At 41.6% G+C, this 18,350-nt stretch overlaps 1 protein-coding gene across 1 annotated transcript in view; it reads right to left on the bottom strand.

Moving 5' to 3' along the window:
* The window catches only part of LOC308093572 (uncharacterized protein), a gene marked incomplete at its 5' end in the record, with an annotated part of 94,722 nt that overhangs the window by 2,055 nt on the left and 74,317 nt on the right, over positions 1-18,350 (bottom strand). Inside the window, 15 exons of the mRNA XM_080439905.1 lie at positions 85-194; positions 934-1,096; positions 3,146-3,363; positions 5,047-5,222; positions 7,199-7,296; positions 8,342-8,529; positions 9,626-9,830; positions 10,167-10,259; positions 10,418-10,605; positions 10,739-10,901; positions 12,232-12,396; positions 13,822-13,983; positions 14,867-14,983; positions 15,152-15,265; positions 16,589-16,735. Coding sequence (XP_080296031.1) covers positions 85-194; positions 934-1,096; positions 3,146-3,363; positions 5,047-5,222; positions 7,199-7,296; positions 8,342-8,529; positions 9,626-9,830; positions 10,167-10,259; positions 10,418-10,605; positions 10,739-10,901; positions 12,232-12,396; positions 13,822-13,983; positions 14,867-14,983; positions 15,152-15,265; positions 16,589-16,735 — 2,307 coding nt within the window. The remainder of the gene's footprint in view (positions 1-84; positions 195-933; positions 1,097-3,145; positions 3,364-5,046; positions 5,223-7,198; positions 7,297-8,341; positions 8,530-9,625; positions 9,831-10,166; positions 10,260-10,417; positions 10,606-10,738; positions 10,902-12,231; positions 12,397-13,821; positions 13,984-14,866; positions 14,984-15,151; positions 15,266-16,588; positions 16,736-18,350) is intronic.

Raw genomic sequence — 18,350 nt, 5'->3', positions numbered from 1 at the left:
ACACACACACACACACACACACACAAATAAATAAATCCATGAAATGAAATAGACCGGGTTCAGTTGTGTCATACTGTACGATACCTGCCAACTGTAGATAAAGTCAGCCATGTTGTCAGCCTGAGCTCCGTCAGGCAGAGGTAATTCATTCCCCGCTTCATTGTCATTGGTCCCCAGGAGACCAGTGGACACGCCTGCAAACACATATTGACAAATTTTTACTTGTAGAAGGGCCAAGAGAGAGGGTGTGTTTTGCGGGTTATGTTTTACGGGTCGGCCCGCACATCACTACTGTACTGTATGCCTGAACGCCAAGGTCAAATATAAAATTCATACTTGTATTTACATTTTAATAAATAAAATGTTTTCATTCTACTTGTGTATTATCTGACTGAAATAAAGCAATAATCAATTATATTTTGGCCTATTGTTATTTTAAGAAAAAAGTTTTAAAACATTAAAAGTTTTAACACATAAAAATTCAAAAATTGTGAAAATAGCCAATTTACATTTTCTAAATGTTTGCACAACACCGTTGTGAGACAAAGTTTAAAATAATACTTAATTAATCAATTGGTTCATATATACATGTAAAAAATATATACTTTAAGATTTTTGTCTCTGTCGGGTGGAAACCTCATATGTCCAAAACTGTTACTTTTCAGGATTTAAATTCAAAAATAGCAAAGGTAACAGATCTACAAGCTCAAAACGCATCGCTTTGCGCCGCGTTTCGAGACACGTTTTCAGCTTGTGGATCTGCTACTTTCTATACTTTTGTGTAACGCTGTGTAGTATGATCAAGTAGGGTGTTAATTTACAAAAAAACACAAAAAGTTAGAATATGGAAATAAGAGGTTTCTCGATCCTCTCGATTATTATTGATAGAATATAATCAGAAAATAATCAAAGGTTGCAGCCCTATGTTCCTACCATGTAACCATCCATCTAGAGTCAGGCTGCACACGTCCAGCGATAGGTCGCACAACACAGACACTCCCTTCTGATTGGTCACCTCCACCACGTTGGAAGTTCTCCTGACGACCATGTTGTTTCTGTTACGGGATGTGGGGGTTATGTGGCAGCCGTCAGTCACCTGCAACGTAAAACCAGTGTCCTCAGGTAAATGTTTCCTGTTTGCAGGGACACTGAACCAGGCCCTGGAAGGAAGCAGACTTCAGTGTTACACAGTAAAACCCTTAGTGGTATACAACTGGAACCCTCCTGGCTCCACAACAAACCCATTGCAGTCAGAACTGCAGACTCAATCCTCACCCCCTAGCACTTCACTCTCCCTGTTCCACATCTTGCCACCTTCTCTCTCGATTGATGCTAGCGACTGACCATGGCCTATGGCTACTATGTAGACATCTTCTTGGTCGCTCGTTTTCATGTTTTTGTTACTTAGGCTTGTTTTTTCTTAACCACAATGTTAAGAACTTAATAATCACACGCAAGGTACGGCACGGTTCAGTGAACGCGCGGGCACGCACGCACGTAGATTCACGAGCCAAGTACCCAAATGGCTACTTTGCATAACAGGTTTACAAGTGAGTGTGAAAATGTATCCTCAGATTCCTCACTCCTTGCATCTATAGGCTACAAGCCACGGTAAACAACACAGCATGTTGGCTCTGCTGCTGCCAGTATCCTATCTGCACGCAACAATGCCTCAGCCACCGTCGAAGAGAAAGATACTCGTTCAAAGCAAACTTTTAGTTTCAGCTCTATAATTCATGGCATTCCTTGAATTTGTATTAGTTTAAAAAGACTAAAACTAAGCTAAAAAACATTTCCTAGACAAACATGTTTCCTAATTTAAGGTAAAATAAAATGCACGCGGTGTGCGCGTGCCGTGCGCCCGCACGTGACGTCATTAAAATACCGTCTTCCCAGTAAAAAGATAGCAGAGACGATATCAAGGACCCCAAATGTATGTGTATTTGGCCACAGACCCCCATCTGAAGACCTACCTCCACTCTACTATGACAGAAAAATGCCTCAACCATCTGTTCTGTTCCTGCACATCCACATCCACCTGACTGATGAGTTGGACCTGAACGAGGTGCTTTGTGAGTGACAAGAGAACCCAGTACTTTGGCAAATAATTGTCCATGGTCATGTTTTTGTTACTTAGGCTTGTTTTTTCTTAACCACAATGTTAAGAACGTAATAATTTAGATAGCATGTTATTTAAACAGATGCGAGGTACATTTTTCACCTCGTACCCTAGTTTAAATGTACAGATTATTTCGATTGTATATTTTTAGATTTTTAGACAGATTTTTAGGTTCTTGGTTTACCTGGGATCCTAGTTTATTGAGGTGCTGGGCAGTCTCTCTGCATTCTATGTACTGTATCTGGATAAGAGTGTGTGCTAAATGCGTGTCCTACATTTTAAATTGGAACCAAATGGACCAGTGACTGAGGGCGGATAAGTATTAAGTGTGCCTACCGTGCAATGGCAAAACACTTATTGCTATTTTATTTTTTTACTCTCCTCTGAGTTACGGGTCCATTTGGGTCCATTTGTACTCTGTTCAGAGTTAAATTAACAGCAAGGATTTTACTGTGTAAAAGGGCAACATTAGCAGTCTGTTTTTCTTCTCTGCACAGACCGTAGGGAGTCAGGGTTCGGGTTACAGTGCCAGTCTAGATTATTTTCAATCCAAACAGACAGCGGAACGCATCAGGAAAATTGTGAATGACATGGAGGTCCAGACAACACAAATGTAGGCAACACAGACTAAAACCCACACTGCCTGCGAGCACATGAAAACTCACTCATTGTACCGTAATAATAATAATAATACATTATTATTATAATTATTATTATATATTGCCCTTTGCATTTGAAACAAATCTCAAAGTGCTAAGAAGGACAGCAAGGCAAAAACAGCCGCACAAAGACTCTCAAAAAGTCCAGTTTGAGAATAAAATTATAGCTCGCTATTGTGCAAAACTTACACAATTTACACAGAATTAGAATTAGAAGCGGCGAACAGCCAACGCCAGCATCCTCTCCTCCCATCTGACCACTCAACACGGCAGCCGAATAGATTATAGGTTGGGAACCGCAGGCCTAAAAACCACATCTCCTTTCGGTAACCAAATCGGTGCAAATAAACACTTTCGGTCCTATTACCGGTCCGTTGCGGTGGATGTCGACCGTGCTGTTGTTCATCCGCACCACCAGGGAGCGCTGGTGTGAGTGCGAGGCGGAGGCGAGCAGCAGTAGTGTGAAGGAGGCGGCCTGGGTGACATCTTGGGCCAGGAGGAGGACCGGACACGAGGCTGGTGGCAACTCATACAGGCGGCCGTCAAACGTCACCACAAACTGGTCTGCGACCAGTAGAGCCTGGTCTGATGGGGGGGGGGGGGGGGGGTGGGGGGGGGGCAGAAAGACAGACGATATTAGAGAGAAGGATGCAGGTCATGTTGTGCCGGAATAGGTGGGACAGCGGGATTTTCAGTCAGTTATTATGGAAAATTATGTTTGCGTTTCTCAAACATTTTCATGTCATTGCTTTTGGCCAGAAACCTATTTTTTCCATATTCTAACTTTTTGTGTTGTTTCGTAAATTAATGCCCTACTTGATCATACTACAGCGTCACATAAAAGTACCAAAAGTAGCAGATCCACAGGCTTGATTGATCTGATGCTTTCGCTATTTTTGAATTTGAATCCTGAAAATTAACAGTTTTGAACATGTGAGGTTTCCACCTAACCAGTGGTGTCATGGAGGCCACACGGAGTAGGACGGCGTGTGGCCAGTAATCTTTTCACACGCAAGGTACGGCACGGTTCAGTGCACGCGCGTGCACGCACGCACGTAGATTCACGAGCCAAGTACCCAAATGGCTACTTTGCATAACAGGTTTACAAGTGAGTGTAAAAATGTATCCTCAGATTCCTCACTCCTTGCATCTATAGGCTACAAGCCACGGTAAGCAACCTATCTGCACGCAACAATGCCTCAGCCACCGTCGAAGAGAAAGATACTCGTTCAAAGCAAACTTTTTGTTTCAGCTCTATAATTCATGGCATTCCTCGAATTTGTATTAGTTTAAAAAGACTAAAACTAAGCTAAAAAACATTTCCTATACAAACATGTTTCCTAATTTAAGGTAAAATAAAATGCGCGCGGTGTGCGCGTGCCGTGCGCCCGCACGTGACGTCATTAAAATACCGTCCTCCCAGTAAAAAAATCACCATGACACCGCTGCACCCAACAGAGACGATATCAAGGACCCCAAATGTATGTGTATTTGGCCACAGACCCCCATCTGAAGACCTACCTCCACTCTACTATGACAGAAAAATGCCTCAACCATCTGTTCTGTTCCTGCACATCCACATCCACCTGACTGATGAGTTGGACCTGAACGAGGTGCTTTGTGAGGGACAAGAGAACCCAGTACTTTGGCAAATAATTGTCCATGGTGCTGCTGACTGACTGATGGTTTTGTTGTCATTGCCTCAGAGTTCTATTAATATATGCGATATAAGACATAAAGCAACAGGACACTTTGGTAGAGGTTTGGGTTGTGTAGTTATCTTGTCATGACTCATGATGTAACTAGTCCAATTGGCAAGATATATTACTCTGTTGCGTCTTTTGACTTTTATCATAATAACTAATCACAAAGCTGATCCTGACAATACATAACATCGCAAAACCCAGTACGGCATTTGTTTTTAATAACAATATAATTTCATACAAATATAAACTTCATGTTGTCAACACTTTGGCTATTAAAAAATAGGTGATCTACAAAATATCAACTTCATGTTGTTGACATGTTGTGAGCATGTAGATTTGCTATTTTTGTTGTTAAAAACCTTTTTGAAGACAAATCTACTCTTCTGGGGGTCCCTGGCACAAAATCTTTTCAGATGGGGGTCTGCGGCATGAAAATGTTTGAGAATCTATGTAATAATTGACCTAAATGGACCTGTTCTCTCACAGTTACATTAATACTGAGGATATGACTGTGTGCTGTATACACAATAACATACAGTAAGTACTTAAACTGTGAGCTTACATGTGAAGGGGCTGTCGATGATCCTCCTCTTCAGGCGGTAGAGCTCGGCCGTGGGCCTCAGCGAGGCCAGGGTCTGCAGGGGTCCCAGGATCCACTCCTCCAGGAGGACGTCTATCACCCCAGACCGGGGGGTCCGCAGCGGGGGCAGCGGGACCACCACAGACACTGAGCAATCGCTGCAAAAGTCAACATGATTGTTGTGTGTTCAGAATATTGAATGCAGTGGTCCTCAAACATTTTCTTGTCAAAGACCCCCACATTAATATGTGTTTGGCTGTGGACCCACATCTGAAACAAAAGTGTGCCAGGGATCCCATATAATAAAAGATTTGTGTTTTAAAAATTGTACAAACAATTCAAGATTATTATTATTTTTTGATTCAGAAATACAGGCTCACTTTGATCTTGTCGACTGGCAGTATAAAATACGGTCAAAAGCTTATCAAATTTAGCTGGGGACCCCCTGGAACCATCTCACCCCCCACTTTGAGAAACACAAAATTGAACCCGCAGATTAATCCAATCCTTTGTACAGCAGCTGACACGTCTGAGAACGTTTCCCGAATTCCCGTAAATGAAAAAAAATAAACAAAAATACAGCATAAATCCAAAACAATATTCCTTTATCCTGCTGGCGTTACAGCCGAGAGAAACAGCCATTACACAAACATCCTCTGAACCCTGTGTTTGTCCATTATAATGAAAGGAGAGGAGATGAGTATCTGTGCATCACCTGGGGCCATGTTCAAATTGCACGCAGGGCTTATTATTTAGCCATTTTCCAATAAATGATTCAACATAGCAATGTTCTTTTTTATCGTCCTCTGCCGAGAAACAATAAAAATGCCAACGCGTCGCGATGGCTTGCATTACATTGTTACGCAAGCAGACCAGACCAGACTGTGGATAAAAGCATCTGCGAAATGCCAACGTGAATTCAAATGGTTAAGTGTAATTGTAAATTGCATCGATTTATTTACAGTACAGTACAAAACAAAAAATGCACATTTTAGTCAAAAGGATGGCACGAGAAAGCCCAGAGGCTTATTTCCATTGTGGTCCCATAAATACAGTTAAAAACAATAAAATACATACAATTTAGTTTAGAAAATAAAAACTGTATGTCTAGCCTCGGAACACCGGAAGACATTCACTCACAAGGACAGCATACAGTGCGTAACGCGCATTTTGTGAGCACTCATGGATGGCCACAGCAGCAATACACAGCATTGTGTTTATTAGACACTACTTATTATTTATTTGTTCCAGGACCCTACAGTATACCGGGGAAAATATCGTCTCTGTCGGGTGGAAACCTCATTATGTACAAAACTGTTACTTTTCAGGATTCAAATTAAAACATAGCAAGAGTAGCAGATCTACAAGCTCAAAATGCGTCGCTTCGCGCCACATTTCGAGCTTGTGGATCTGCTAATTGTGTGGCTTTTGTGCGACACTGTAGTATGATGAAGTAGGGCTTTAATTTACAAAGAAAAACGTAAAAATATGGAAGTAAGAGGTTTCTGCCCGACAGCGACGATATAAAAGTATACAGAAAAAAGAACAGTGTCACCAAAAATTACTATGTTTTAGAGCAGTGTTTATGGTCCCTTAGGGCTCTATACTAGTGTCTTTTCAGTTTTCTGTTATTGTGAAAATAGCAGATCGACAAGCTCACAACGCGTCGCAGCGTGACGCGTTGTGAGCTTGTCGATCTGCTATTTTCAGCAAAAGCCTTCCCCACAATAAGGATGCTGGGGTGTAAGTGGTTAAATCCTATTTCAGAAATAGTGAAAATAACCAATCTACAAGCTCACAACATGTCGTGATGTGCTTGTAGATCTGCTACTTATAAAAAATCTTGAACAATTGTGAAAGTTTTTACCAACACAAATCCTCTCTTACGGATTTTTTGCCTCCCTAAAATTCTCTCCCACCTTTTAAAAAAAATAAACCAAGCATACAGCGCTTCGCAGGGCGGTGCGACGTGAGCTTGTCGATTGGCTATTTTCAGCGAAAGCCCCACAATTACAGAAAAATGAAAACGAGACACTGGAATAGAGCCCTGAGGGAATCAACCATATGGGGGTTTAAGTTCTCATATGAGGTTTTGTGGGGGGCTCGTGTATCTTTTAGGGGTGCAGAGCCTGACCTGGGGGACAGTTTGTAGACAGACGCCAGACGCTTCCTCGTTCCAGACAGCATGCCTGACAGCCTGCTCTCTGCCCAGTGTACAGTCTGCTGGCCTGCCTAACACACACAGACGCACGCACGCACGCACGCGCACACACACACACACACACACACACACACACACACACACACACACACACACACACACACACACACACACACACACACACACACACACACACACACACACACACACACACACACACACACACACACACACACACACACACACATAATAATCTGTTTGTATAGCACTGCTGTAACAGAGTTACAAAGCAATTGACATAAAATATAGGATATAAAACAAGCATCTGTAGCAAAATAGTAATACAATATATACTGTAAATATGATTATGGTACATCATTTTGCTCATAAAAGCATGTATGCACAATTGCACATACATGATACATGGGCACCTGGCAGCCTGGGGGGCCCCACATTCACTTAATGCTACCAGAAGGTCAATATACCAATACTGATATATTATTGATTTCAGTTGTCAATTCTAAAAATGCAAATTTACATTGTATTTGTATTTAAGCTCATAAAGTTAATATAATAATTGCTAAAAGCATTTGAGAATAAATAAAATTGTTACACTGAATAATAATTGTTAATATTCCTTTATTATTACTGTTGTGACTATTACAGTATAGGCTATTTGAGTGATGGGGTGAGAGTGCAAGTACTCAACGTGGCCCCCTAGAGGGAGCATGGAAAATTAATGGCCCTCTCCATCATCAAAGCTGCCCAACCCCGACATACATCATAGGCAAACACACACACACGCACACACGCACACACGAACACACACAGTCAAAGCTACAAGCTTACAAGCTTTGAGCTTTTAAATGAGCTATTTCCACTATTTTTGAAAATGTTTGAAAATATAGGAACATTTTTAACATGGAAACGATTATGAGGATTATGCAATAAATAATTGCGACTATCTCTAATAATTGTGACAGACCTAGCCAATATTAATTTTCCACAATGATGGACCACAGACTACACACACTTAACAGGTAACTTTCAACTTCCCTTCCAAAAAAAACCCAGTGTGTAATAAATAAACACCCAACACCAGGGCCATCATCTCACCAGGTCCAGGGCGGTGCCCAGGGTGCTGAGGCTGGCCTGAGCCAGGGGTCTGAGCTGAGGGTTGTGTAGGAGCGGAGGCAGGGCCTCCGCCATGCTGGAGGTCCACTCAGACACCAGCTCCCTCCACAGCAGCTCCAGTCTCTGGCCTGTCACGTCATGGTACACTCCTGCCACCGTGGCCAGCGGCCCTGACCATGGACAAGATAGATGACATCACTTAATTCTGAGAGTGCACAAAATGGAACCAAATGGACCCGTAAGGCTCCATTCAGTGGTGGAAATAGGTACTCAGATTTTGTATTAACTGTAAGTAAAAGTAGCAATAGTAGTTAAGTAAAAGTCCTGTGTTCAAAATTTACAAGTAAAAGTGCAAAAGTATTGGCGTCAAAAGATACTTAAAGACGGGGTGCCGTGATTTTCAGTGATTCCCTCCCCCCTTAAAACATAATCATCAGGTATTATGGTTATACTAGGAGGAAGATTTTTTTCAAAAAAGTATACAGAAATTGTTAAAATTATGTTTTTATGTGGACACGCCTCCAGTTCATTAAGTATACCTGGTTCTCACCTTAGCACCTCCTCCACCACCTTAGCACCACCCACCTGTCCTAGTCCCTCCTCCTCCTCATGCCCACACCTGTTGTGTTATGATAATGAGGGGGAGGGTATATTTTTTACTATGTCACTAAAGCGCTGTTTTTCTATTGGCACGTTTGACCCTCAAGGTTTCAGCCTCCAGGTAGAAACTCAAAATAGTCAGAGAAGACATAAAACACCATAAAAACACCACCAGGGAGCTTAATGAAGTTCTATCAACCTCATAGACACATGAAAAACAGAAAAAGTGCAAAACCATGGCACCACCTCTTTAAAGGGGAACCGGATAATAGATTTTTGGGGTTATGGGATAAGTGACGTACGGTTGATATACTCTTTGGCCCACCCTCTATGCTGCCAAATATGGGGAATCTCCATGCCAGCAGTTCGAGCATTTTCAGCCAATTTAGTTATATTATATAAGTGCTATGTACATCTTGTGAAACACAAGGGGGCAATTATAAACAACTACGATTTGCTTGCACAGAGATTATTAATTCCTTCGTGCGGAGATACGGAAGTAGGAAACACTCTGTGACATAAATATGAGATAACGTAATGACATTTCTAAATGAGCGGTGCCAGAACATCATCGTGAAAGTATGAAAATATGTTGAAAATACATGTTATGGTACATTTACGGTATGTATTATGTTCTTTTGCACGATGGGAAACATTCAGACTCACTCCTCAGTTCCTGTTGGCCCAGCAGGGAGGCGTGCTGCAGCAGGGCGAGGAGGCCAGGCAGGGTGTGGGTCAGAAGGTGTCGTGCGGGGCTGTACCTCCACAGGCCCCAGGCCTCTTTATCCTTCTGCCCCAGCAGGGTCTCTGCTTGCTGGGTGACGTGAAGGGCTGCAGCACTCACCTCCTGGAGGAACTCGCTGTCTCTGGACTGGGAAGAACACACACAAGACAAGAGAAAAACAACAGTCATCGTCAGTTCAGTTCATCAGTTTGTAAATTGTCTCTGTCGGGTGGAAACCTCATATATCCAAAACTGTTACTTTTCAGGATTCAAATAAAAAAAATTGCGAAAATGGCAGATCGACAAGCTCGAAACGCAGCGTGTAGATTGGCTATTTTTAATGCTTTTGTGTGACGCTGTAGTATGATCAAGAAGGGCATCAATTTACAAAAAAACTCAAGACTTCAAAATATGGAGATAAGGTTTCTGCCCGACACCGACGAAATGAAACCACCACCATACACAACGTTGTGAATACTGTACCTGGCGTCTGAACTCTGTGAGGAGGTGCTGTGCAGTCCTGACTCTGTCCAGCAGGGTGTTCCGTATCCGCAAACTCACATAGTGAGCACGTTCCTGTGGGAGTGGAGAGGTCACATGACAGGCTAGATTTTCAGACTAATGCTTAAAGGGGTGTTTCACTTTAATGTCTGAGTGTACCACGTGCTGTTTACATTTCTGACTAATACAGTATTCAATCAATAATCACACCTCTATTCCATAATCGTCCGTACCTCAGTTGCAAACAAACTTTCCGAACAGCCGCTGGCTCTGAAAACGAGGCTGTGATTGGCTGCTCCCACGGAGACAGAGGCGAGAACTCGAGGGACGGCCGTGTCCTCCTGTCTCTGGACGTCCAGGGTCAACATCCGTCCCCTCTCCACACACACAGACACACTGAGGTCCTCACCTGGGTCTGGGTCTGCACACGCACACGCACACACACACACTTTTGTATTGCTGTACTTGTGAGGACATCAACATTTTAGGACGGTGATTTTATGAGTGCCATTTGTTTTATTTTCTTGTCATAAATGGAATGAATCTGTGTTTACCATTTCTATACCCTGCTGTGGTGTGTAGACATCTGCCCTGTAGCGCCCCCTTCCACCAGAGGTGCTCACTGCGGTCCAGCCTGGCCTGTATCTGAAGCCCGGGCCCCCGAGGTGAGGATAGGACCCTGCCCACCACCTCCATACTCCAATTACCTATCCTAGACTACACACACACAAGCACACACACAATTTTCACAATACAATGCAATACAATTGTAACTATGACAATAAATCGTAAACGGTGCATTAAAAAAAAAGTATACTGACAGTAGCAATAAAACTTGGGAGTGGAAGAAATAAAATATACAGTAAATACCCAGTTTGGGGGCGCTCGAGTGGCACAGAGGTAAAATACCTGTCCCCCCCAAGCAAAGCAGGGTTGCAATTCAATGGTCGCACATAGTTGTATAGCAGGAAAAGCTGTATTTGTAAGCAGGCTTTATACTTTATGCTGCTAGAACGGAACGTCTCTGTCGGGTGGAAACCTTATGTCCAAAACTGTAACTTTACTTACTTTTACATTACTTTTCAAATAAAAAAATAGCAAAAGTAGCAGATCCACAAGCTCGAAACGCTGCGTTTTGAGCTTGCGGATCTGCTACTTTTGATGCTTTTGTGTGACACTGTATGATCAACTAGGGCAGGGGCAGGGGCGGCCTTTCCTATGTTTCACCCGTTTCAATTGAAACGGGCCCCGAACCTCAGGGGGCCCCCGAAAAAAATAAAATTTTAGATTTTTTTTAAAATGTTATTATTATTATATATATTTTTTCAAATATTATATATATTTTATAAAATAAACTGTTTTTATATTATATTATTTATTATAATATATTATTATTATATATAATAATATATAATATATATAATAATATATATATATTATATATATAATTATTATATTTTATATATATATTTTATATTATATATATTATTTATTATATATTTTATATAATATTTATAAAAAAATTAAATAAAAATGTTATTTTTTTATTTATTTATTTTTTCTGGGGCTGGGGGGGTGCATAGGGGGCCACATATTAGCTCTTGAAACGGGCCCCCAGATCACTAAGGCCACCCCTGGGCAGGGGTCTTCATCAGGGGGTCCGTGCCCCCTAGGGGGTCCTCAGAGTTACTACAGGGGGGGCCACCAAATCTTTGTGTGATAGGATTTTCATGTTTTACCTTAACCACTTGAACCCTAGCATCCCTATTCTGAGGAGAACTTTGGCCTCGCAGTGCCAGGCGTTGTGAGCTTGTAGATCGGCTATTTTTGGCAAAGAGGGTTGGTGTAGAGGGAAAAAAAGAACAGACCAAGTAAAAAGAAAAAGTGAATCTGAAACACAATTTTATACAATATAGAGGGGGTCCCTGCTTCATCTCTCTCTCAGCTAAGGGGGTCCTTAGTCTGAAAACGTTGAAGACCCCAGAACTAGGGCATTAATTTACCAAATAAACACAAAGAAACTGGGTCAGTGAGGGGTCCATGTTACCTGGGTGAGTAGGGACATGTTGGTGCCATGGACAGTAGAGCTGTTAGTGAGGGCCAGCGTCAGGCTGCAGAGCGCCGTGGGACGCCCCGCGACGGAGAGGCGAGTCTGCGTGTAGAGCAGCTTCTCTCCAGAGTTCACCCTGTGGGTCCCTGACCACGACACAGTCTGAGGGAGACACACACACACACACACACACACAGTCCAGAACAGCTGTAGCAAAGTGCACATCGTTGCTGTCGGGCAGAAACCTCTTCTCTCCATTATGTTAACTTTTTGTGTTTTTTCGTAATTTAATTCCCTACTTGATCATACTACAGCGTCACACAAAAGCATCAAAATTAGCAGATCTGCAAGCGTTTTGAGCTTGTCGATCTGCTACTTTTGCTGTTTTTGAATTTGAATCGTGAAAAGTAACAGTTTTTAGACATATGAGGTTTCCACCCGACAGAGACGACAATGTGAAAATGCACATACAAAATGATTACACATCCTTTTTTGTGTGTGACTGACAGGCAATGACGATGTATTCACTGTAGCGTGGGTGTTATGATGAGTACCTATTTTTGATATTGTTTATTATTGACAGATGTGTTTTTGTAATTGTTTGTAAAGAAAAAAAACTATTTATTTTTGTATATATTTTAATATAAATATAGATATAATTTTAACTTTTGACTTTTGTAAATGCTCATGCCTATGCCTGGTCGTCTTTGCAAAAATGCGGTTTCAAATCAAGAGGTTCCACTGCGGAAAGAAATGATGAAACAGGACACTCTCATGCTACTTTCTGTCATTGATTATTCTGAACCAAGCACACTGATGACCACACTGCAGACACAAAACTACATGCTACCCTCGCACTCCTCTATCCTTGTATGCCTTCTTGTCAACGTTTTTATGGATTATAGTAATACTATGCAAATATACTGAGTTGGTTACGTGTTCACACATGTTATTTAGGTTAGTTTTGCTTGACCACGAATGTTAAGAATGTTATTTAGATGTAGCCTGTTGTTAAGACAGACGCTAGGTTTGATGCTTACCTGGTACCCTTTTTATTTATTTATTGAATACTTTACTTTATTAGTCAGTAATGTAATCAGCACATGGTACAGTAAGACATTAAAGCTAAAAGGTAAACACATAAACACAAAAAAGTCCTGGGGACTTGTTTCCATTGTGGTCCTAGGTATTCAATTCATCAACATAGTATACAAAATTAACACAATCAATAATGCATGGCATCAACAAATTCAAACACTATAGAAAATTACATTTACCTCCCCTTGTGGTCTCCTGATAGATGCTTTTTCAGGTCAATTTTGAAAGAAACCAGTGTTACATCACATCACATTGTTCTCTTTAGACTCTACTTATGTGGCCATTTACCCTGTGGTTTGTTGACCATATGGTTCATGCCATGTACTCCATAACTTCACATTTAGCACTTGAATTGCTCTGGATAAATGCCTTAAATTGTGAATTGTAAATTGCACATCGACATGATCAAAACCAAAAGAAGCAATGCAAACCCGTGACAGAACAAGCAGAGCTATTGAAATGGATGGATAGATCGATTGGTGGACTCACTGGCTGTGTGGGGCAGAGCCCCAGCAGGACAGTGTGCTCCAGGGTGGTCCTCAGGTTGCTGTGGACCTCTGCCTGGAGGCTGTGAGAAGGACAGGCAGCAGCAGGCCACATGTTCTCAGCCCCAACCTCCATCTGGAGAGTGTGCATTCCCCTGGGCGTCCTCTGGACAGGACACATACGTGCGCACGCACACGCACACGCACACACGCACACGCACACGCGCACACACGCGCACACACACACACACACACACACACAATGTTCAAAACACATCACAGCGTCATTGTCAATTCAATTCAATTCAATTCAATCTTTATTTCAGACCCAAGGGAGATCTATATCACAATAAAAAAAAAACTCAAAAGAAATCACATCACAAGTTTACACAGGAAGAAGTGGGTGAAATTCTTTTTGGTGCAAGCCCCCTTGTTTTAGCTGTTTTCGGGAAGAGAAAAGAAAAGAAGAGGGAGGGTGGAGGGCAGGGAGAGGAGAGGCAAACGTCAAATATATCAGCATATCGTTGCTGTCGGGCAGAAACCTCCAATCTCCATATTCTAACTTTTTGATTTTTTTCGTAAATTAATGCCCTACTTGATTGTACCACAGCGTCACAAAAAAGCATCAAAAGTAGCAGATCCACAAGCCCGAAATGCGGCGCGAAGCGATGCATTTTGAGCTTGTCTGCTACTATTTTTTTATTTGAATCCTGAAATGTTTGAATCCTGTACGTTTTGGACTTATGAGGTTTCCACCCGACAGAGACAATATGCATCTATACACATACTGTACAGTAGTGTAAACCAGCAGGTACAGTACATGAGGTTAGACATAAGTCATAAGGTGCAAGGTGGTAACACTTCAGTAGGTCCACATTGACATTAGCAACAGGTATGTACATGAGATTAGACATTAAGGTGCAAAGGGAGTATCAACGCATTGTAAGGTTCACATGGTAGACATCTTTCCATTCAGTCTATACTCATAAGGTTATGTTCTCTATAAATGAATTAAATATATGGTATGGAGACGGGGGTCTTCCTCATACCTGATACTTCAGGCCTTGTTTGACACTCCTACTATCCCACTTTAGCTCAGCATTCTGGGAATATGAGTTCATCTCCTGGGAAACTGAGATGCAGCCTTCGACAGAAGAAATGGCTGCCTACACAGGCATGCAAAACAAAATTAGAAGATTTTCCATTTTTTATCTTCTGAAATATATAGATTTTTAACATAACAAAAAAAAAAGAGGAGACATTAACAATGGGTCCGTGACCGAAAAAATGGGTCCCGACCCACCATTTGAGAAACACTGGACCTGCAGCTGTACCTGTCTGGTTGAGAAGAGAGCGCAGGCCTGCCCCCTGCTGGAGGTGTCCTGCCACCGTCTGGTCAGACTGAGGGAGATGTTCACAGGGTCCCCGCTGTCCCATGACAGATGGCTCTGGACAGCATGCAGCCACAAAGAAAACCCTTCGATTGTCAAAACATGGTCACCCGGGTCCATTTGGTTACATTCATACCTGTCGAACTACGTCTCCAAAGGGAGTGTCACCTAGCCTGGCATTGGCCAGACTGATAACGTGGATTCACTCTCACGTTCCTCCCGGAACGTGAGAGTGAATCCACGTTATCAGTCTGGCCAATGCCAGGCTAAGTGACAGCCACATCCACAACACTATAGGGAGCGACCATGATCTGGTACTACCCAAATTTAGAACAAACATGGGAAAATTGTCATTCTACTACTACTCTGCCACCAAAATGTGGAATGCCCTGACACCAACCATTAAAGGATGTGAAACACTGGTTTCTTTCGAAAAACAACATCCAACAGGAGACCACAGGTCTGTACATAGTGTTTGTATTTCTTGATGACATGTATTGTTGTGCAATACATTTTAACAAAGATTTTATTTGCGTGAAAAATCGACCTTGTTTCCTATGATTACGTCACTCTGTCGCCTTGTTATATTTGCATTATGTGTGGATATACTCATGATGCAAGCAGCAGTTTAAATTAATGCAAATTAATCAAAGGAAATAAACGTTGCAGGTGTGTTTGGACCTTTAACATTGAGTAATTTTACTTCCATGGAGTATATAAGGCAGTCCACTGTGACTCAATGATGCTATAGTGATGATTCTCTCTGTCCAGTCTGTAGTCTGCAGTGTTTTTCACATTTTGGTATCATCTCAGTTTCCTTTGGAACCTCGACGGAGTGATACCAATAACGTACTAAGTACTTTTTCCCAATGGAAAACAAAAAAAGGCGAGAGTCCAGTCCGTGCAGTGGAAAAGCAGTATTGTTGATAGTTAAAGGTGAGAGATGTGGGCCAGTAACATACCATTTTTTAAATATATATATTTTTTTATTTCAGAAAAGGTTTTGTTAACAGCATCAAGAGAAAGACAAACTTCTTATTTCCCGCCCTTTCTCTTTTCTTTTTCCTCCCCACCCCAGAGGACTATGCCCATACTGTTAACATGAAGAATTCAATTATGAAAAGGACTAATATAAAGGAAAAACTAAAGAAAAGAAAAACAACAAAAATGAAATAAAGGGACATGACAACAGAAAGGACAAAAACTAACAAATATCTAGGTAAATGCACACAGTTGTAACATATACCTTGTGGATACTGGTACAGTTGTACAGTACCAGTTTACCGTATACATACAATACATGAACCAAAATAACGGAACCTTCTAGTCAGTCGGGGTAACAATCATGAAACGAATAAATACATACAAATTGTTCCATACCTGATGGCTGTTCCATCGTCCTCCCTGAGAGGCCTGAGACAGTGTGTGGAGGGAGAGCTGAGAGAGCATGGCACTGAAGGGCTGTTTGAGCTCTATCCTGGCCTCACTCTGGTCCTCTGATTGATGCCACACACTGACCGCCTTTACCTGGAGGTGAAGGCAACGCAGTAAATGAGGCTAGACTGAAATCAACGCACGAACGCTTTTTGGCGAGAGGTAATCCTCACAGATGCGTACAGTTAAAACAAAAACACATAGACCACGAGCAGAAGTGGACAAAGCATATCGGGTGGAAACCTCATATATGTCCAAAACGGTTACTTTTCAGGATTCAAATAGCAAAAATAGCAGATCGACAAGCTGAAAACACATTCCTTCGCGCCACGTTTCGAGCTTGGAGATCTGCTATTTTTTATGCTTTTGTGTGACGCTGTGGAACGATCAAGTAGGGCGTTAATTTAAGAAAAAACATAAAACTTTGGAATAATGGAGATTAGAGGTTTCTGCCTGACAACAACGATATACTCAAGTAAATACTCAAAAATAAAAAATAAAAAGAATATCAATGCATTACTGGATTGAAATTCTGAATATTTCCAGAAAGTATTTCAAAACACTATATTTGAAAGAGAGCTTAAGTGGTTCATTTTGTACATTTGAGTTCCTTCCTTGGAAGGTAGTGGAGTCAATATTTCTAATTGAAATGCATTATGCAGCGTGAAAGCACAAAAAAACGAATCTTCAAAACATGTATAGTACAGTACTCAAGTAAATGTACAGTACTTAGTTACTGTCCACAACTGACAACAAGTCCATAGTTGGTCAGTGAGGCACAGATCTCTGTGTGTTTTTTATCTTGTATGCTCTCAATATTAAAGTCATAATTCTTCCTCTCTGCAGAAATGTTAACTTCGCTTGATTTGTTTCCAATCTTGGACTTTTTTCAGTTGTTATTCTGTGCATAAAATATTCACAATGCCTCAATGGCATTTTAAAATGCATTTAAAAGCTTTTTGGGCTCAGAACATCCATCACTTTCTCTCCCAAAACTAGAGACGGAGATGAAATGAAAGAAAAGAAGAGAGATTGGGGGACGACAGCCAAACAGACACACATACCTGCAACTGACACAACTGACAGTCTGAGAAACATTATATTGAAATAGAAGTGTGGACATAAATCCTCATGTACAGTAGCTTAAATGAAACCGTGAGCCATCTCATGTCGTGACCGAGTGCTTCTCAAACACTTTCATGTCAAGGGCACCCTTTCATATAGACCAGGGGTCTTCAACGTTTTTCAGGCCAAGGACCCCTTAGCTGAGAGAGAGATAAAGCAGGGACCCCCACTACATATTGTAGAAAATTAAGTTGCAGATTAAAACTTTTTCATAGATTTCATAGATAGCTTGTTAGACTTGTTTGACAGCACTATACCCTCATTACTAAATATACTTTGTAGCCTACTTGGTCTGCTCTTTTTTCCCTCTAGCCTACACCAAACCTTTTTGCAGAAAATAGCCGATCTACAAGCTTGTAGTGCTTGTAGATCTGCTATTTTTGGCTAATGTTCCCCTCAGAATAGGAATTATAGGGTTCAAGTGGGTTAATGCAAGAGAAAAAGTTCCAATCACACAAAGTTTGGAGACACCCCCCCCCCCCCTGTAGTGACTGAATACCCCTGGTATATAGAGTTAACGTGGTTAAACTGATTTTGATGCTATCTTAACACATTTAGCTGGGGATCCCCTTGGAACCTCCTC

Source organism: Gymnoscopelus braueri (assembly GCF_963280865.1).
Source record: "Gymnoscopelus braueri genome assembly, chromosome: 10".
NCBI lineage: Eukaryota > Metazoa > Chordata > Actinopteri > Myctophiformes > Myctophidae > Gymnoscopelus > Gymnoscopelus braueri.
The sequence above is the reverse complement of the archived record's forward strand: the minus strand, read 5'-3'. Positions and strand labels throughout refer to the sequence as shown.